General features: G+C 44.1%; 1 protein-coding gene across 2 annotated transcripts in view; it reads left to right on the forward strand.

Annotated features, from left to right (window-relative positions):
* Positions 1-21,640, forward strand: part of AXL (AXL receptor tyrosine kinase) — a 130,485-nt gene that overhangs the window by 79,669 nt on the left and 29,176 nt on the right. The window contains exons 7-13 of one of the 2 annotated variants that reach the window (XM_040323246.1): positions 3,411-3,606; positions 7,465-7,604; positions 7,699-7,843; positions 7,925-7,942; positions 8,891-9,026; positions 9,113-9,204; positions 18,014-18,109. In XM_040323246.1, coding sequence (XP_040179180.1) covers positions 3,411-3,606; positions 7,465-7,604; positions 7,699-7,843; positions 7,925-7,942; positions 8,891-9,026; positions 9,113-9,204; positions 18,014-18,109 — 823 coding nt within the window. The remainder of the gene's footprint in view (positions 1-3,410; positions 3,607-7,464; positions 7,605-7,698; positions 7,844-7,924; positions 7,943-8,890; positions 9,027-9,112; positions 9,205-18,013; positions 18,110-21,640) is intronic. The other variant, XM_040323245.1, reaches the window with a different exon arrangement.

The raw sequence follows: 21,640 nt of genomic DNA on the forward strand, positions 1-21,640 counted from the left end.
TTTACGTCGTTTTCGTAAGTCGATTCAGAATGGGGCTGGGCGTAGGTTACGTTCACGTCGAAAGCAAGGAGTATTTGCAAAATGATACTGAGCATACGCGCGCATGCGCCGTACGATCGGCGCTTCATTTACATGTATGGTAATGAATCGTGAATTCATTACCATACAACACGCCCCCTACCTGCCTATTTTGAATTAGGCGGGGTTACGCCGGGCCATTTGCGCTACGCCGACGTAACTTAGGAGGCAAGTGCTTTGTGAATACAGTACTTGCCTCACTATCTTACGTCGGCGTAGTGCAAATGGGATGCACTACGCCTACCTAAAGATAGGCGGCTGTACATGAATCTACCTAAATCAGTTTTGGAGAATTGAATTCCACTTGCAAGTTTTGATTTCCTTTGCCTCTCGTGTTTCCTCATTTGCTGAACCACCGCGGTTTCTCCGGGGCTTTACACGAATTTATCTGGATGAGGAAGAGTGACAACAATTACTTTGTATTCTAATCATAGGGAACTGTCAGTGAAACGTTGTGGTTTAATGACATCATTAATACAAAAATATACAACATTAATTATAAAATATGTGTTGAAGCGGTATATTTATATGTGACTTTCACCAAACATTCACTGGTAGTGAATCAATCACTGTCATTTAACCACTTCATCATGTCCTGCCTTAGCACATAATCGGCTGGATGGGAGCAGCACCAATGGGGCGTACCCATACGTCCTCCCGCATTGCTTAGCGACAGGAACTGTGACCCGCTGTCAGACGAACGCTGATTGTTGTATGCGGTCGCTGTGCGTAATCCTGGTGCCATTGTGATCGCACAATGCTGGCATTTTTTACTACTGTATGAGATCTGTTATTGGTCACAGTGATCACATGGTACCAGAGCCAATCACAGTGGCCCTGTACCATGTCATAGCTGTGACCAATCACAAGGATTGATGATTGAAACCTCTGTGCAATCTTTTAACGATTGCCTAGTGATCATCACTGTAATAAGCAATCACATAACAAAATCCTGATCACCCCCGCAAAGTAGTACAGAGTCACTATGATAACACTGCACTGCTCTGGTGACAGTATGTAAAAATATATATATATTTATTGTAAATTCTATTAGCCTGATTCACAAAGAGTTACGCCGGCGTATCAGTAGATACGCCATCGTAACTAGTAATCTAAGCCGTCGTAAGTTTAAGTGTATGCTCAAACTGAGATACACGTAAGCCTAACTAAGATACGACGGCCTACACCGTCGTATCTTAGGGTGCAATATTTCCGCTGGCCACTAGGTGGCGCTTCCGTTGAGTTTGGCATAGAATATGCAAATGAGTAGATATGCCGATTCACGAACGTACGCTTGCCCGTCACAGTAAAGATACGCCGTTTACGTAAGGCGATTCCCGGCGTAAAGTTAGTCGAACAAATAGTTAGCCTACTCAATGTTAAGTATGGCCGTCGTTCTCGCGTCAAAATTTGAAAAATTTACGTTGTTTGCGTAAGTCGTCCGTGAATGGGGCTGGAAGTCATTTACGTTCACGTCGAAACCAATACGTCCTTGCGGCGTACTTTGGAGCAATGCACACTGGGATATGTACACGGACGGCGCATGCGCCGCTCGTAAAAAACGTCAATCACTTCGGGTCACGAGTAATTTACATAAAACACGCCCCCCTCATCCTCATTTGAATTAGGCGCGCTTACGCCGGCCTATTGATGCTACGCCGCCGTAACTTAGAAGGCAAGTGCTTTGTGAATACAGCACTTGCCTCACTTACTTACGGCGGGGTAGCGTATATGCGATACGCTACGCCGCCGCAAAAGTAAGCCGTCCTACCTGAATCTGGCTATATAACTTTTACATGGACTGAAAATGATACACTGATTTGGGTTATGTTTAGAAATGTAGCAGAATACATTTAGAAAACTGTAAAAAAAAGATTATTTGTTTGCACAATTTTATAATAGATATAAAAATATTTAATTTTCAGTATTTTTCTTTTCTTTATATAGCAAAAAATAAATAAATCAATAAATAAAAAACCCAGTGGTGGTAAATACCACAAAGGGAAATCTCTATATTTCTAAAAAAAAAAAATGATAAAAATGTAATTTGGGTATAGTGTTGCATGACTGTGTAATTGTCATTCAAACTGTCACAGCGTTGAAAGCTGAAAATTGGCCTGGACTAGAAGGGGGTGAAAGCGCTCCTTCTCTCTCAATGGCAAAGGTCGGCAGGATAAATGGAGGAGAGAATCTTACCAGCTGGGACACATTAATAAAAAACTGGCAAAGGCTCTAACCTCTTCTATTGTATATTCTTTAAAGTTCAAATCCAGGTAATAATTGTTTAATAAAATACAGTGAAAACTCAGATTGGGAGTAACGCGGTTAACAAGCGTTTTGCAATACGAGCACTGTTTTTTTTTTTAAATCCTGACTCAGTTTGCGAGTGTTGCCTCGCAACACAAGCAGGATTCAAGCCACAGCAGTGTGCAGTACCACATTTGGCCTGAGGTGGAGGGGTTCCGTAGCTGAGCGGAGCCGCTCAGAAATACTCGAAAAACCTCAGAAATACTCAGTCCCCAAGCCTTTCCAAGGCTTTCCGAGTTCAGCCGAGCTGTCCTCGGGCCTTTCCGAGTGTTTCCGAAGCTCTCCGGCGCCCCCCACCTCTGGCCACATGTGGTATTGCATGCAATTGAAGTCAATGCAGAACAAATTATCTTCGTTTCCATTGACTTCTATGGGGAAACTCGCTTTGATATGCGAGTGCTTTGGATTACGAGCATTCTCCTGGAACGAATTATGCTCGTAATCCAAGGTTCCACTGTATGGTAATAAGGGCTCCTTCACATGGGTGGCTGGGCCCAGGTGGTTGAGCCATGGTTTTACCGCTTCCAAATACCCTTCTGAATAAGGCAATGCAGACACTCAGGGCTCTACACATGCAACAGCCACAATGCTTTGCTTCACAGCCACATCAAAAATGAAACAGCATGTCGCTTTCGGCAGGCAATAACATTGACAAATGTTACCCATTGAAGTGAATGGGGCTCGCTGCAACTGCCCTACAACAGTGTGCAACGCTCGGGTTTGCATTTTCAGGTTTAAAACAGGTAGTAAGGAGGTGACATATCGCCTCCTTACCGCCTGTCAAATACCCTCTAAAAAAGCAATCCACCACTGATCACTTTTCAGAGGGGTGGCAATAATAGAGGCACATTTGAACGTCTTAATATGAATGAATATCTTCATACGTATATTTGTAGTACTCATCAAAAAATCAAATATGCAGCCAAAAGAATACTGCTATTTTCTTCACAAAGTTATTTAAAAAAAAAATGATCTGTACAACATTGCATGTGGCATGTATCTAACTCTTGGTATTATTTCCTTAGGCTACCACACCTCACAACCATCTTGGCCTGGTGCCCCACCACAAGATCTATAACCAGAACATCAATGTGCCCCCTTATAGCCACGTGATCAGTGGCCTGGCTCCCTATACAATATATGATGTCCGTGTGGCCTGTCTGAACAGTGAAGGGGTGTCCCACTGGACTGAATGGGTTGCTATGGAAACCATGGAAGGAGGTATGAAGGAGTGGCCTATGCTGAAAAATATATGCAGTGGAATTCAATAAAGCATCTATTGCATTTTCCTGGTTGTATTGGCCTTTTAAAACATCCTGTTAGGTTGCTAGGTAGTTAGACATATTTCGTTTTTGGCTCCTCTGTAATCAGTGGAGCAACTGTTGATTGCTTTTGGTTGTTCTGGGTTACACAGGCTGCAGGCTGTCCCCTGAAACCGGGGATGTCTGGTCACCCTACTTTAAGTATCGTTGCTTGTGCTGACTTTTTTATTTTATTTGAACTAAACCTAGACTTTAAATATTATTTTTTCATTGGTTTCACGGCTTATTTTAAAATCAGCAACTTTTATTGAAATTACAGCTGCTTCTATAAGTGTACCAGCTTCTCGGTGTACCACGTCAACATTCTTTCCAAGTATCTCTGTGTTGTCTGTAGTTTTTTTCTTTTTTCTGTCTCTGTTTCAACCATCATGTAATTCTGTTTTCTCTGTGTCTGTGTTTCTCCTGGCAGAGGAAGGAAAGCAACTGAACCTTTCAGAGGGGCTCCTATTCAGCTCGGGCCCCCAGGTTAATTAGTATACAAGACACAAGCATTTCTGTCTGTGTCAGCACCCTTGCCACAATTCCGGTAGTGGTGGGCCCAGCGTCTCTCCACTTCTCCTTCTGATATGTTCATTTATTTCACTTCACTTTTTTTTTTTTTTTACCACTTTTCTTTGTCTGAATGTCTTTGCCTTTCCACAGCTCCAGAGTTGTCATTGCGTGACTAGAAAGTAAAATGGAAATAAGTGATTATTATGATACACAATGCAGGGAATTCCATAAAAAGGTCTCAGGGAGTTGAAGAGGGTTTAACCCCCCCCCCCCCGTAAAGTTTGGCTGGAGTCCTTGGCCAAGGCAGGATTCCCCACCTGTTGTGCTTTAGTATATTTTGATGTGAAATAGGGACATGTGCTAAGTTTAGAAGCACACCTAATTACAATATATGTCAACCTCATACTTGGCAGATTCGCTGAGTGGTTTTGGCTTTCACGATGACGCATGTGAATTTTAGCGCATTGGTTTATTTGATAAGGCAGTGAGAGGAGTAATGCTAAATATGTAAAGCAGGGGGGTCAAGCTCAATTTCAGTGCAGGCTGCATCAGCATTATGGTTGCCCTCATAGGGCTGGTTGTATCTGTAAGACTATATAAATGTATCTACTCTTTATCATTAAAAATAATTGCCTCTGCATTCGATTATTATTGGTTTTAGTAATAACTTAAGACTTAAAGCGGTTCTCCACCCTAAAGTGGAGTCCCGCTGATCGGAACCCGCCCCCCCTCCGGTGTCACATTTGACACCTTTCAGGGGGGAGGGGGGTGCAGATACCTGTCTAAAGACAGGTATCTGCACCCACTTCCGGCCCGGCATTCTCGGGCAAAAGACGGGCATTCCGTCATATCCCGTCGCCCCCCCGTTGTGTGCTGGGAACACACAGCGGGAGCCAATCTGCGGGCGCGGCGCGACTCGCGCATGCGCCGTAGGGAACCGGGCAGTGAAGCCGCAGTGCTTCACTTCCTGGTTCCCTCAGCGTGGATGGCGGGGGGAGCAGCAGAGAGACGAGCGATCGTTCGTCCTCTGCTGCGATCGACCCTGGACTCCAGGACAGGTAAGTGTCCTAATATTAAAAGTCAGCAGCTGCAGTATTTGTAGCTGCTGGCTTTTAATATTGTTTTCCCATGGCACATCCGTTTTAAGCTGTGAAGGAAAGATGCAGCCCACCACAGAGCCCACTCACACAACTGTAGCAGATGATGCAAGTCTGAAAAGGAGGGTCGCACTCGCACACCTTTGGTATCATCCACAAGAAACTTAATTGGTGATTGAAAGACAGAATGTCGTTCTGCCATTGTGTTCTGTCTGAGCAGTCTCCAATAAAGTTTCTAGTGGGTGATACCAGCAGTGTGCAATCATCCTTTTCAACTAGCAGAGAATTGTATTAATCACATAATAATTATAAGCATGTGTCCAGAGCAGCCCCCCTTCCTTATATCAGATGCCAAGAGCCCTCCCACCATCAGAAGTCAAGTATCCCCTGCCCTTCCTTACATCACAGTGCACCCCCTTTACCTTGTGCTTCTGCAGGAAAGAAGCTGGGGGTGTCACTGGGAAGCAGAAAGTGCAGGGTCTGTAGAAGACCAGAGGAGGACTGGAGTAAGCTGCCAGAGACTGCTGAATGCTGAGACCAGGAGAGGCAGAGACGAGAGGGTGGCCAACTTGTACCAATATGTGCATCACTTCACCACGTGCTAAAATGTACTGCACTCACCAGAAATAGTTGACTTCTTGTTTACACAAAAAAGTTAAATAGAGTCTTTTATTGTATACACCTCCAGAAGTAGGACCAGTACTGTGATGCAGAAACCATATGCTCAATCAGGTAAGTATCCTTAGGTAATTACTGGCCGCCAACTCTGCTTGTCTCCAAAGTCCTCCAAGAACCATCCAGTGTTGACAAAAAAGAACATCAAGGAGAAGGGAGGCCTCCTATAGTGAAATACTGTTTATTAAGACCTTAAAATAAGGTACAATTACAATAGGTTAAAATGTGTTGGGCATTCATACAAGTGTACCAAGTAGCACTGCTGGCGATCCAGCGTGCGTTTCACCCTACCAGAAATGATATAACCAGAAGTCGCATCCACCGCATTTCATCACACAGATGCAAAATTTGCTTTTACTTGTAACCTTTTGTTGGTTTCTTACAGCATCTGCACTTATAGTAGAATAGGGGTTTCACATATACATTTATTCACTGGATGTTTTTTGCTTTATAGATGGGTGGATGTCTGCCCAACCTGTCAAGTGTTGGAACCCATGTTAATTTGTCCACCAGACACCATTTTGCTGGATACACACTATACAATTTTCTGTAGATTTTTTTTCTTTATAATATGAGGTCAAACCTTAAAGGGGAGTTCCAGGCGTTTTTAGTGTTTATTAAAAGTCAGCAGCTACAAAAAGTGTAGCTGCTGGCATTTAATAAACATGCACTCACCTGTTCCAGGGTCCAGCGACGTGCCGGCCGGAGCTCCGTTCCTTTCCCCCCCCCTCTCCGGCCACTGTCCTTCTTGTTAGTGTGGGAACCTAGCCGTGACAGCTTTTGGCTTCATGGCCGGGCACTCACTGTGCATGCGTGAGCGGCGCTGCGCACTGTGAGTGGTCAGGCGATCGCCTGGGACCTGTCACGTGTCCCAGGCGTTCGCCTACAGGGAGGGGCCGCCAAAAGGCGATATGACATATCGCCTTAGCGATCCCTGGGTGGAAGGAGGAAGTGGGACAGGATGTCCCACTCCTCCTGAAGCCACCACTCCCCCCCCCCCAAAAAAAATGACCTGCCAAATGTGGCATGTAAGGAGGCAAGAAGTGGATTAAGCGGAAGTTCCACTTTTGGGTGGAACTCCGCTTTAAGAGTTTCAATTTGTATGCAATCAGGCAGGCCCTTGCACTACATGGTTTTGGTAAATCTAAAGGAAATTAGACTACACAAGTTGTATAGTGTGTATGGGGTCTGACTCTGTACTTGAGTAGAAACGAATTGGGAGCATTTTGGGGATTTACTAGTTGTTGAATCTAACTAATGTAGCAATCTGTGCATTATGTTAACTGCTAATTCAACCTAATCATTTAGAAGCTCACAGTAATTTTGCAGACTATGACCACGTTATCTGTACAATTGCAGAGATGTCCACATTACAATCAGTAGGTTAATCCATTATACAATCCAATCCAATCCAATCCAAAATTGCCTTTATGTGACTGAATGTTCTTTGTCAAGATCCCTCATTCATAGTAGACTTTTGTTCATTCCTGTAGTTCCATCTGGTCCACCTGAAAATGTCACAGCAATAAAGAATGAAACTGTTACCGTTGTGACGTGGAGGGAGCCAAGACCCCCCCTAAATGGTGTATTGAGAGGGTACAAGCTGGCATACCAACCAAAGGACCAACCAGAGGTATCAGTACTGTTCTGTGTGTGTATTTGACTTGTGCTACTACAGTATACCTGGCTACCTGTTTACCTAACCCGCACGTAATGTTCTATTTTAGGTTGTGATGGATGCTGGGCTTAACAGTGAGGTGACCTTGGAGATTGTCCATGAGGTGCATAATCTGACAGTGAGGGTTTCTGCCTATACAGTTGCTGGTGATGGCCCATGGAGTGATCCTGTTATTGCCACTTTCAAAAATGATGGTAAATATTAGCTATAAAAGATTGGTCTATGATCGTTTTATGCTTTACAGATTCTTATGTATTATTTTGTTTTTCTTACAGATGCATATTCTCCTCAAGGTGAGAGACACAGCAAGCTTGGAATGTGTTTTCTGTGTAGGCTTTAACGTTGTATCATTGTCATTTTGTCTTGCTGCTGAGGGTAGGATAGACCTCTTTTATTTGAGTCACCCTGCAATTCAGGGCTCAAGTCCTGCGGGAACGTGTGGGAACGGAGTTCCTGCACTTTTTTCACAGCAGGAACGCAGTTCCCTTTGCAGGACTAGAGCAGCCGAGAGCAGCCAAGCCGCCCGAGCCAATCCTTCACTAAGCGGCGATGCCCAGCTCGAGTCACTGTCAGGGGCAGGCGAACCTTAGTAATCCTTTGTTACTGGCCGCTTCCTGTATATGGATTCATCGGGTAGTGTGCGGGTATTCCGTCACTTCCTCGATGCCGCAAAAGCTCCCAGGAGATATTGCGGCATCGAGGAAGTGACAGAATACCCGCACACTACCTGATGAATCCATATACAGGAAGTAACATAAAGGATTACTAAGGTACAGTGGATCGAAAAACAAAAACATGTGGTTTAGTAATTATGCATATGAGCGTATGATTTATTTTTTTGGTGGGGGAGTGGATCTTGGGTGGGAGTTCCCACACTTTTTTCCCCAGGACTTGACCCCTGCTGCAATTGACGATTCAGACTTCATGCCTCATAGTTTCCTTCTGTCTGTGTCCCCCTTCCATTAGAAGGGACAGGCTCCATGTGTCTTAGCTTTCTTCTGTCTGTGTCACCCCCCATTGGGGGAACAGAGTCCATTTGCCAAAACACGATCCCATTCATGTCACCCTGCAATCGGTGGGATAAACTTAATTTTCTATAGTTTCTTTCTGTCTGTATCACACTGTCTTGAAAGGATAGACTGTCTTTAATACTGTAGCTCTCTTGTATCTTTATCACTCTTCAAAGGAAGAGACATAGCTCATATCCCATGGCTTCATAAAACATTTCTCTTTCCACACAGCAGTCAGAGATATGGCGTCCTCTGCTTTTTCCTGGCACTGGTGGTATGTGGTTCTGGTAGTTGCGGTGGCAATATTTGGCGCTATCATGCTTGCTATCTTCCTTGCTCGGCTTCGAAGGAAGGAAACCCGATATGGGTAAGTGCTAATGCTTTTGGGTATAAATGTATGAAGGATGTTTGACTGAAATATATATTCCTGATGTTCTTTCTGTGTATCTATAGAGAGGCCTTTGAACCAACTGTAGAACAAGGAGAATTTGTTGTCCGATACCGAGTGAAGAAGTCATATAGCCGACGAACCACAGAAGCTACCTGTAAGTCAGCCATATATCACCATCTAAAAAGTTATTGCCAAATCATCCCAGAGGGTGAAAAACAAAGTATTATCCGAAGGCATGTATTTGTAGTGGTACCCCCGTAGAGGCTTCTAAATAATTGTAGATTGTCTGTCACCCTGCCCATCCCTGCATTCACTTCAGGCACTCTGAGGCCTCGTACACACGACCGAACATGTCTGCTGAAACTGGTCCGCAGACCAGTTTCAGCAGACATGTTCGGTCGTGTGTACGGCCGACCGGACAGGTTTCCAGCGGACATTTGTCCAGCCGACCGTTTTGCAGCGGAAAAATGTTTCTTAGCATGCTAAGAAACATGTCCGCTGGAAGCCTGTCCGTCGGACATGTTCGGTCGTCTGTACAGACTCACCGTACATGTCCGATCGGCCGCCATCCCTCGCATGCGTTGAAGTGATTCGACGCATGCGTGGAAGCTTTGAACTTCCAGGGCCACGCACGTCGCCGCGTCATCGTCACGGCAACGGCGCGGCCACATCACCGCGGATCGTGTACGCGCGGATTTCTGTCTGATAGTGTGTACAACCATCAGACAGAAATCTCCGGCCGGACATGTCCGCTGAAAACGGTCCGGCGGACCGTTTTCAGCGGACTGTCCGGTTGTCTGTACGAGGCCTGAGTCATGAATCAGCTATAACTTGGATGGGAATGGGAAATATGGGATGCCCAACGTGAATAAAAGCATTTAGTTTTGGGACCAACTATGTACACTCCCTGTACATACTCCTTCAGCTTCCTCCTGCACTTCACTTCCTCTTTAATCTTCTAGTCTTTCTCCTCCTGCACATCGCTTCCTCTCTAATTTTCAGGTCTTTCTCCTCCTGCACATCGCTTCCTCTCTAATCTTCAGGTCTTTCGCCTCCTGCACATCGCTTCCTCTCTAATCTTCAGGTCTTTCTCCTCCTGCACATCGCTTCCTCTCTAATCTTCAGGTACAGCTAGCATAAAGTTGTTAAGCCTGACACTGACTCAGCAAGGCCTTAGCAATTGCCTTTTGCAGGCAGTGATCCCAGACCCCTATGGTATAGCAAAATAGAAAGTTTCTGGTGCTAGCTGTCTTACGTTCCACTACTGATCCCAGTAAGCCATCTTCAGGCCCTACCATACCTCCTGGCTGCAGCTGCCTCTTTCCACTACCCTTTGCACCACAGTCCACACTTCTGGTTCTGCACCCATCTCAGGCTGCAAGCTCCCAGTCCTCTCAGGCGTGCCTCTCCAGTCCTCCTGACTGTGCCTGACTCACCAGCCCTCTTGGCTATGACCAGTTGTCCACCCTGGAGTCTCTTAGTAGTGCTCTCTCTTACTGTCCTCTCCTTGCTCTCTCTTGTGCCTCCAGGACCTCTTCATGCATTCCTGAAGGTGGTCCCGACTTAACCCGAGCCCAGGCCCAAGGTCACCCCCCAGACTGGGGAGCTCCCTCAAGGGCCAGACAGCCTCCACACTCTCTCACTCCAGCTCTGCCCCTGCCAATCCAGGTTGGGGATTGGTCAGAGCTCCCCTAAACTCCCCAGACAGCCCCACTTCTCCTGCCCTCTTCTCTTTCCAGATCTTTCTAGCAAGCTCTAGAAAGAGGAGGGAGGTCTCAGTAAAGCTGCCTGTGAGTCACCAGATGCTATCCTGAGCCACTCCCAGCCCAGATCAATACAAAACAAACAGGCTTAACTGCAAGCTAGGCCTTCCTAAATGTACCTGTCCTAACAAAAATCCTACCTCTAGCACCTACCTACCTAGAGGGCGCTACATATTTTTCTGGGGGTGGTTGCATACAATATACAGGAATCACTCTTGAGGTAGGGTTCAGTATCAATAAGGAGGACTGGATCAAACCATAAAAAGGACACCTTTGCTTCATGGTTTAATTTGCTGTGCCTCAACCACTGATTGAGAGCAGTCATAAGCCATCCACTTTTTAGAAAGTGTGCTTTACTAGCAGATGGGTACCCACTTCAGACCTTGTAACAATGGCAATACAAAAATGTAGTATTTGACTGCATGCCTCATGTATGCTTACTTGACATGGAATGGTACGAGAAGATCTATATACTCAGTAAAGTGTTGAGTATATTGAGTAGAAGTGTTGAGTAAATATGTCAGCACTATTCATATGTTTTGCTGAAAATTTTCCAGCAGGCTCCTTCAACAGAAATCAATTAAACATTTAACTTTTGTCAAACAGAGTGGGGCAGGCAAGGCCACCCACTGAGTACATTTTGCCCAGTTCACTCACTGTATTGCCAGGTTAAAGTGTAAGTAAAGTTTTTTTTGTTCACTTGTACCTACAGATAAGTCTTTCCTGTAGGTACAGTGAATATCACCTAAACTTGCACTGTTTCAGAGATATTCACACTGCTTCAGCCGGTGACGTCACTGGCACATGCACTCTTAAAGTGGTTGTAAACCCACAAAAAAGACATAGCATAGCATACTAGCTCATTATGAATTACTTACCTTAGATCAAAGCCCCTGCAGCGGTCCTCGTACATACATTGTCAGTTATAACAATCTGGCATTAACATAAAAATTAACATTATGATATGACAACACAATATGAATACAGAGCAATAACAAAGAAAAAAATAAGAGGTAACTTGCCAAACATGTTTTTTTTTTTTGTGTACAATTACTGCCACCTGCAGTAATCATTGTAGTCTGGTGGCGGGTAAACCTAATGCTGTCAGAATACAATAGCATAGCAGGAGGGATTCCCCCATAAAAACAGACTGTATTGATGGGAGAATCAAGTTGTTTTTATTCATTCAACCCGTGATTGAAGATGGAAGTGGATGTAAAGCCACTCTCATCCTTTCTAAACTACTGCCATAGTGCTGATCTATAAGGATATACATGCCTCCTGCATGTATCCTTACCTGCCAAATGTTTCCCCTCTGTCTGTTATAAGAACTGAAAAAACTGCAGATTCTGTGGGTGGGTCTGTTGTCTGGAGCTCTGTGGGTGGAGTTGTGATGTCAGTAGACTCCCCCCCCCTCCTCTACACTCCCCTTGTCAACATGCATTTTTTTCTGTGTATTTCTTACACTCAATTCTGCTATGATCACTAACATCCAGTCAAAATCAATCCAGAAAAGTAACCAGATGACTTCAGAAAAGGAGTGGGGGTGGAAATTAAAAAATAATACCTGTCTGAGGCTGTTCATAAGATATGTAAATAACCTGTCACTGACAGCAAGGGGGTGGAACGGACTAAGGTTTTTCTCTGTAAGTCCGTTTTATTTCACTGAACAATAAAAGAGGATTGTTCAGAGCTGGATTAACTCTGTGTGGAAAGACTGGGCACAGATGATAGGAAATCTTATACTGTACAGTGTGACATAAAAAAAATAAAACATTTTTTTGGGGTTTACATCCACTTTAACCACTTAAGGACCGCCTCCTGCACATATACGTCGGCAGAATGGCACGGCTGGACACAAGCACGTACAGGTACGTCCTCTTTAAGTGCCCGCGACCCGGTCCGAAGCTCCGTGACCGCGGGACCCGTGGACCCAATCGCCGCTGGAGTCCCACGATTGGTCCCCGGAGCTGAAGAACGGGGAGAGCTGTGTGTAAACACAGCTTCCCCGTTCTTCACTATGGCGCCGTCATCGATCGTGTGTTCCCTTATATAGGGAACCACGATCAAGGACATCACACCTACAGCCACACCCCCTACAGTTAGAAACACAAATGAGGTCACACATAACCCCTTCAGCGCTCCCTTGTGGTTAACCCCCAATTTAAATGCATTTTTTGCTGTGAAAATTACAATGGTCCCAAAAATGTGTCAAAATTGTCGGAAGTGTCCACCATAATGTCGCAGTCACTAAAAAAAACACCGATCACCGCCATTAGTAGTAAAACTATTTTTTTTTTATAAAAATGCAATAAAACTATCCCCTATTTTGTAAACGCTATAAATTTTGCACAAACCAATCGATAAACGCTTATTACGATTTTTTTTACCAAAAATAGGTAGAAGAATACGTATAGGCCTAAACTGAGGATTTTTTTTATATATATATATATTTTTGGGGGATATTTATTATAGCAAAAAATAAAAAATATTGCATTTTTTTCAAAATTGTCGCTCTATTTTTGTTTATAGCGCAAAAAATAAAAACCGCAGAGGTGATCAAATACCACCAAAAGAAAGCTCTATTTGTGGGGAAAAAAAGGACGCCAATTTTGTTTGGGAGCCACGTCACACGACCGCGCAATTGTCAGTTAAAGCAACGCAGTACAGAATCGCAAAAACTGGCCGGGTCCTTTAGCTGCATAAAGGTCCGGGTCTTAAGTGGTTAATGTATGGACAGCCTTAGTTCCAATAAGTAGCCCATTCTTCTAATTGGTCTCCCTAAATGGGCATCTATAGATTGAGTGAAATGGTGAGGAAAACTGAGAAAAAAAAGAGAGGGTGAAGAATAGTTGGGGACAAGAGATAAAGGCATACATGGGGTGCTGGCTAGAAAGGGAAGACACGGGGCTCAACATGAGGGTTGCAATTTTTCCCCAATCCCCCTGCCCACTTCTTCCTGACAGGTTCATTTTAATTATGGTTCCCTTTCCCTAACCATAACAATTAGGATTGATTGAAGGAAAGTCAGATGGTAAGCAGTGTACCAGTAGTACAGGGCTGAATTTTCTGGACGACGTGTGTCCTTGTTAATTGTCAAGTCTCCGATTACTGCTGTACTGGCGTGTAGCCTAAATACCTTCAAGGATGAAGTCAGCTACTTACAGATAGCCTCCAAAAAGTCAGAAAAACACTGAGAACATTTTGTTTATTTCTAACAAAATACATTTCAATATTGAGCTTAATGCTGTCTTATGTAAGATATGAATATTTTACGGCTGCTGACTGCTCTTGGTCATTGGCAGATGTCAAGAATAGGCCCCTGAGTGTATTTGGAGGAGAAGGACAGAATTACGGAGAAGGTAGCTGTGGGATAGGTGGGGTGCCCAATGGACCAGATATATGTCCAAAAGATTTGAAGGGGTCTGCAGGGAATCTGTCTGCACTTGGGCCATTTGGCTGAACATCAGGAAATTCCTGCTCATGTTTTGTGTTTAATAGAAAAGGACAGAGACAGCTCCATAGTTACTGCGCAACCCTCCTCCCGGCTATGGTCACCCCGTTACTCCAGTGAACATCTGTTGTGGCTTCTTAAAAGCCAGAAAACTGGGTTTCTAGGAATTAAATACTGTAAACCAAGAAGCTATTGGGGTTTTGTGCATAAATAAAAAGCTATTTTGCTATAGTCATTTTCCAGATGTTAAAGAGAGACTTAAGCCTCGTACACACGACCGAGTTTCTCGGCAAAAACCAGCAAGAAACTTGCTGGGGTTTTTTTTTTGCCGAGGAAACCGGTCGTGTGTACACTTTTCGACAAGGAAACAGTCGAGGATCTCGTCGAGCCAAAAAGAGAGCATGTCTTCTTTTTCCTCGACTGGAATGGGGAAATTTGGTTTGCCGAGATCCTCGACAGCCTAACAACGATGTGTTTCGCCCGTCGAGTTTCTCGGTCGTGTGTACTAGGCTTCATGCCCTGTACACACGACTGGTTTTTCCATCGGAATAAACTCGGGTGGTTTTTCTGACCGAATTCCGACGGAATTCCACTCAAGCTATCTTGCATACACACGCTTACACCAAATTCCGACTGTCAAGAACGACGTACAACACTACGACGAGCTCAGAAAAATGAAGTTCAATGCTTCCGAGCATGCGTCGACTTGATTCCGAGCAAAACAGATTATAGCGCACACATGCAAAAATTACATTTATACTGCAAGGCTAGTTAAAAACACCTGAACATATTCAAAAATACGGGGGTTTGGTCACACTATATGGTCATATAGTGCTAAGCCCACTTACTGCGACAAAGTACCCCGAATTAGTGGGTCCTAACCTGTTAATAGAATGGAAGAACCTAGTGTATCAACTTTAGGAAATAAACTCCTCTATATGGGAGAACTGAAGGGATTCCTCCTATGTACTGGTGGCCACTAATAAGAGGTAATGAAGAGGGGGAGGGGTGCTCCAGTCCAAGAGACCTGGTCAGGGTCTATACAACATACAAAAACATACTTAGGGGGCACACCGTAAAAATGCTATACATCTAATGCCGCGTACACACGATCAGTCCATCCAATGAGAACGGACCGATGGACCGTTTTCATCGGTTAACCGATGATGCTGACTGATGGTCTGTCGCACCTACACACCATCAGTTAAAAAAACGATTGTGTCAGAACGTGGTGACGTAAAACACAACGACGTGCTGAAAAAAACGAAGTTCAATGCTTCCAAGCATGCGTCGACTTGATTCTGAGCATACGTGGATTTTTAACCGATGGTTGTGCCTACTAACGATCGTTTTTTTCCCATCGGTTAGGAATCCATCGGTTAAACTTAAAACAAGTTGGCTTTTTTTTTAACCGATGGAGCCCACACACGATCGGTTTTGACCGATGAAAACGGTCCATCAGACCATTCTCGTCGGTTTAACCGATCGTGTGTACGCGGCATAAGATGGTGCTGCTATAAGACCAGAGACAGTACAAAACAGATTATAGCGCACACATGCAAAGTGGCTAGCTAAAAACACCTGAACATATTCAAAAATACAGGGGTTTGGTCACACTTCATTCCGAGAATGCGTGTTTTTTAGTGAGTCGGAATTCCATACAGACGAACGGATTTTCCGATTTTTTTTCCATCGGAAAAATAGAGAACCTGCCCTCTATCTAATTCCGCGTACACACGATCGTACCTGTACACACGACCAAAAGCACATCAGAATTCCGACTAAATTCCATAAAGTAAAATAGAACATGTTCTATATTTAAACTCCAATGGGATTCATCAGAATTTCCGATGGAATTTCTCCGATGGGGCATACACACAGTGTTTTTCCGATGTCCGAAGTCAGACGGACTTTTTCCATCGGAAATTCCGATCGTGTGTACGCGGCATTAGTCCATCGGAAATTCCGACGGAAAAAGTCAGATGGGGCATACACACAGTCGGAATATCCGATGAAAAGCTCCCATCGGAAATTCCGACCGTGTGTACGCAGCATAAGAAGGTATGGTTAATCTACATCAGAGGTGTGCAGCCATAAGTATAGCTCGCCTCCTATCCTGATGTCAAATATCAATCAGGATACCCCCAATTCACCTTATTAAAAGGCAATGCCATTCAAAATTAAATGGATCTGTATACATTGTAAATGATGCATAATTGAATTGATTTACCAAAGGCTAAAAGGCTGTTCTCTTTGCAAGGGAAGTTGCACTTTGCAAGGGAATTTTCCCAAGAGATTAGTGAATGAGGTGAAGCTTTGCTGACTTCCATCATCCAATCATGTGCAAGTAAAATGCTGCGCACACACGACCGTTTTTCATGACGAGAAAATTTTAATTTTTTAAATTGGTCGTGAAAAACAGTCGTGTGTAAGGTCATTCTGCAAAAGAAGAAACTTTCTTGCACAAAACATGTGCCTGAGTTTTTGTAAAACATTTACTGGACGCTGCTATGAAATATGAAGGGCTTCTGGAAAACTAATTATATAGATGAATAACTTGTTAATGTTCTTTGCATTTTTTTATATACATTTGAGAAAAAAAAAGCCTGGTGTCTGTTAAAGAGTTTCTGAATTGGATTACGACTGTAAGGCCATAGTCCAGGGCAGACCTTGAAATTAGATCATTACACTTCTATACAACATTTCATTTGAAATATATATTTATTTTTAAAAATATCTTTATTAACTGCTTAAGGACCGGCTTACGCATATATACATCGACACAATGCCTCCTGTGGGCAGATCAACGTGTATATACGTCCCCTTTAAGGTGTGGCATTGTGGGCGTGCTGCCAGCTGCGCCCGCCGCAAGCTCTGTGACTCCGACCACGGGTCCCACGGACTCGATGTCTGCGGGGATACCCACGATCGTCTCACGGAGAGAAAAGATGGGGAAATGCTGATGTAAACAAGCATTTCCCCATTATTCCTAGTGACAGGACACTGATTACAGCTCCTTGTAATCGGGAGTGGTGATCAGTGTCATGTCACACATAGCCCATTCCCCCTACTCTTAGAAGCACTCCCTAGGACACACTTAACCCCTTCAGCACCCCCTACTGGTTAACCCCTCCACTGCCAGTATAATTTTTACAGTAATCAGTGCATTTTTATAGCACTGATCGCTGTATCAATGACAATGGTCCCAAAATGACGTCAAAAGTGTCCGATGTGTTCGCCATAATGTCGCAGTCACGATAAAATATCGCTGATCGCCGCCATTACCATTAAAAAAAATAATAATAATAGAAATGCCATAAAACTATGCCCTATTTTGTAGACGCTATAACCTTTGTGCAAACCAATCAATAAACGCTTATTGCAATTTTTGTTTTACCAAAAATATGTAGAATACGTATCGGCCTAAACCTAAATAATTTTATGGAATATTTTTGATAGCAAAAAGTAAAAAAAATATAGCTTTTAAAAACTGCAGAGGTGATCAAATACCACCAAAAGAAAGCTCTATTTGTGGGGAAAAAAAGGATGTCAATTTTGTTTGGAAGCCACGTCGCGCAATTGTCAGTTAAAGCAACACAGTGCCGAATCGCAAAAAGCGCTTTGGTCTTTGGCCAGCCAAATGGTCCAGGGCTTAAGTGGTTAAAAAGCTTGTCTTTTGTTCCTCTGCTGAAATATCTGTTGTCAAGTTAAAACATCTACACATTAACTGTTTGTTTAACCCTCAGTAAACCGGCTTGGAATCAGTGATGACCTGAAAGAGAAGCTCCGGGATGTTATGGTGGACCGGCACAAACTCACCCTTGGAAAGACCCTGGGAGAAGGTTGGTAAAGCCACTAATAGTAAATGTTCTCCTCATTACCGGAAATATCCATAAAGCTATAAGGAATGTCTTGAGTTCTTCAAAAGCACGTGCATTCAGATTTTGAGCTTAGTGTCCCCTAAGCCCCTTCGGTAGAGACCATGTGGACAGTGCTTTGGCATTGGTCGTGTGACCAGCCACTGTAGACAACATTGGGCATTCCAGGAAAACTGGTAAACATAACTTTAAAGTAACCACTTATAGGTTTGGGTCTAACTATACTCTGAGGCCTCGTACACACGACGTTTTCCTCGTCGAGTTCTTGTTAGGCTTGTCGAGGAACTCGACGAGCCAATTTTCTCTATTCCCGTCGAGGAAAAAGAGAACATGCTCTCTTTTTGGCTCGACGAGTTCCTCGACAGTTTCCTCGCTGAAAAATGTACACACGACCGGTTTCCTCGGCAAAAAAAATCTCCCACCAAGTTTCTTGATGGATTCTGCCGAGGAAACCGGTCGTGTGTACGAGGCCTTAAAGTATGATATACGTAGATGAGTAACATTTAAAAAATCATTCTTATACTTGATTTATACATGTGTAAAATGGGGCAAAAGTTGGAGCTTACTTATCTGATTCGTATGGTAACTAGAGCAATTCAATATTAGCCCCTGCCTGTAGGGACTTTGTGAGAGGTCAAGCCTGAATACTGATATATCTATAAGCTTTTGTTTTCATCACATGATCAGCTGCCTTTGGTTGACAGCTGATCACGTGGAAAAGGGCCGGGATCGGCCCCTTACTCGGATCTGTGATCACCTGAGTCTCAGTGACTTGGGTGATCACAGTGCGCGCCGTGCACGCCCTGCAGGTGTGCACGGGGAGGACGTCTATTGACGTCCTCCCGGCATTTGGGCTCCGCGCTGTAGCCGTCATTCGGTTATAGCGCGGGCGCCAAGTGTTTAATAAACTATTTTCCTAATTATTTGTTTGTACCTACATTTGGTTGCCTCTAAAAGTCCTGACCCTCTTTGGGGGACCCCCCTTTTTCAGTTTTTCAGTAAAACTGCTTTTCACATCTCCTGGACTCAAACAAACATTTAAAGTGGAGGTTCACCCGAAAAACTATTTTTAACATTAGGTTGAGGCTCATTTTGTCAAGGGGAATCGGGTGTTTTTTTTTAAATCGAAGCAGTACTTACCGTTTTATAGATAGATCTTCTCCGCCGCTTCCGGGTATGGTCTTCGGGACTGGGCGTTCCTATTTGATTGACAGGCTTCCGACAGGCTTCCGACGGTCGCATACATCGCGTCACGAGTAGCCGAAAGAAGCCGAACGTCGGTGCGGCTCTATACGGCGTTTGCGCACCGACGTTCGGCTACTTTCGGAAAATCGTGACGCGATGTATGCGACCGTCGAAAGCCTGTCAATCAAATAGGAACGCCCAGTCCCGCAGCCCATACCCGGAAGTGGCGGAGAAGGTCGCTCTCTAAAATGGTAAGTACTGCTTCGATTTAAAAAAAAATTACCCGATTCCCCTTCACAAAATGAGCCTCAATCTAATGTTAAAAATTAAGTTTTCGGGTGAACCTCCACTTTAACTCTTGTAGTGCAGGGGCAGCTTTGCCTGGAGTTTGGCTTTCAATTTTCATAATTGCCTTACAAAGAAAAGCAAACTTTTTTTTATTTTTTGCATAATGAACAAAGAAAATATATACAGAACATTACATTCTTCATAATCCCCTGTGCAACCTGTCTGATTAAAGCGTTAGAGCCGCTTGGAGTAATCTCTACAGAGACTGGCCTCCAGCATTTCAGACTTCCTCTAGGAATTGACATTGACTTTGTATTTAATGAGATGAGTCCCTCCTGTCTGTTGCATGTTTTCCTATGTGTGGGAACAGTCGCACAGTAACACGAGCCTCGCAAGCTCCATTTCCGTTCTCTGTCTTATCCTACACAGTCTGGAAAAGCAATCAGAAAACAGTCCTTGTTCTAATGGCTTCCTCTGTCTCCCTCCTGGGATCATGGACTCCAGGCAGGCCTGGCCCTCTTATTCCTGCAGGGCAGCTTGTTAACCCAAGGGCTGCTGACTTTTTATGTATCCCAAGGAAGGAACAACTTCTGTTATGTGTATCAGTCCCAGCTAACATAAGTCTGCACCATATGTATTAGACATCAGGTATGTTTAGTGCCTGTGAAGAGTATAGGTCCCTCGGGGTCAATTTATGGCAATATAATCTGAGACTGAGAGTAGAATAAAAATGTGTTTTAAAGGAAATTGTGTCTTTTTTATTACTTACTGTATAAGTATGTACTGTATGTATGGATATGTGATTGGCTTACTTTATTGTCGATCATCTATCGCATTTGTGTGTGTGGCAAAACGCAGCTGCTCCTCTACGTTCTGTAGCCAAGTGTGCGTTTCAAGCGGTGGAAATGAGGTCATCAACCAGAAGTTGATACAATTTATTGTGACACACATATGATGATTATTATTTATGCACAGAGCACGTTGGGAGAATTATTACATTCATTGTACTTTATTAAAGGGGATGCAAAGGTTAGTTTTTTATTTTCTAAATAGGTTCCTTTACGCTAGTGCATTGTTGGTTCACTTACCTTTTCCTTCGAAATTCCCTTCTAAATTTTTTTTTTCTTTGTCTGAATTTCTCACTTCCTGTTCCTCCTCAGTAAGCTTGCCCCCATCATCCGAGCTGTTCTGGCTGGGGGTTAGTCAGCCAGAACAGCTTACTGAGGAGGAGCAGGAATTGAGAAATTCAGACAAAGAAAACAAGGAAAAAAAAAAACATGTAGGGCTAGATTCAAGTAGGGGCACGCATTGTTACGGCGGCGTAGCATATCATATTTACGCTACGCCGCCTTAAGTCAGAGAGGCAAGTGCTGTATTCACAAAGCACTTGCCTCCTAACTTACGGCGGCGTAGCGTAAATGGGGCCTGCGTAAGCGCGCCTAATTCAAATGAGGATGAGGGGGGCGTGTTTTATGTAAATGATTGGTGACCCGACGTGATTGACGTTTTTTATGAACGGCGCATGCGCCGTCCGTGTACATATCCCAGTGTGCATTGCTCCAAAGTACGCCGCAAGGACGTATTGGTTTAGACGTGAACGTAAATTACGTCCAGCCCCATTCACGGACAACTTACGCAAACAACGTAAAACTTTCAAATTTCGACGCGGGAACAACGGCCATACATAACATTGGCTACTCCACCTAGGGGGCAGCTTTATCTTTACGTGGCGTATCTCTTACGGAAACAGCGTATCTTTACTGCGACGAGCAAGCGTACGTTCGTGAATCGGCGTATCCAGTCATTTACATATTCTACGCCGAAATCAACGGAAGCGCCACCTAGCGGCCAGCGGAAAAATTGCACCCTAAGATACGACGGCGCAGGCCGTCGTATCTTAGCTAGGTTTAAGTGTATCTCAGTTTGAGCATACACTTAAACTTACGACGGGCTTAGATTCCGAGTTACGTCGGCGTATTTACTGATACGCCGGCGTAACTCTTTGTGAATCTAGCCCTTAGA

The sequence above is a fragment of the Rana temporaria genome, chromosome 9, assembly GCF_905171775.1.
Source record: "Rana temporaria chromosome 9, aRanTem1.1, whole genome shotgun sequence".
Taxonomy (NCBI): Eukaryota; Metazoa; Chordata; class Amphibia; order Anura; family Ranidae; genus Rana; species Rana temporaria.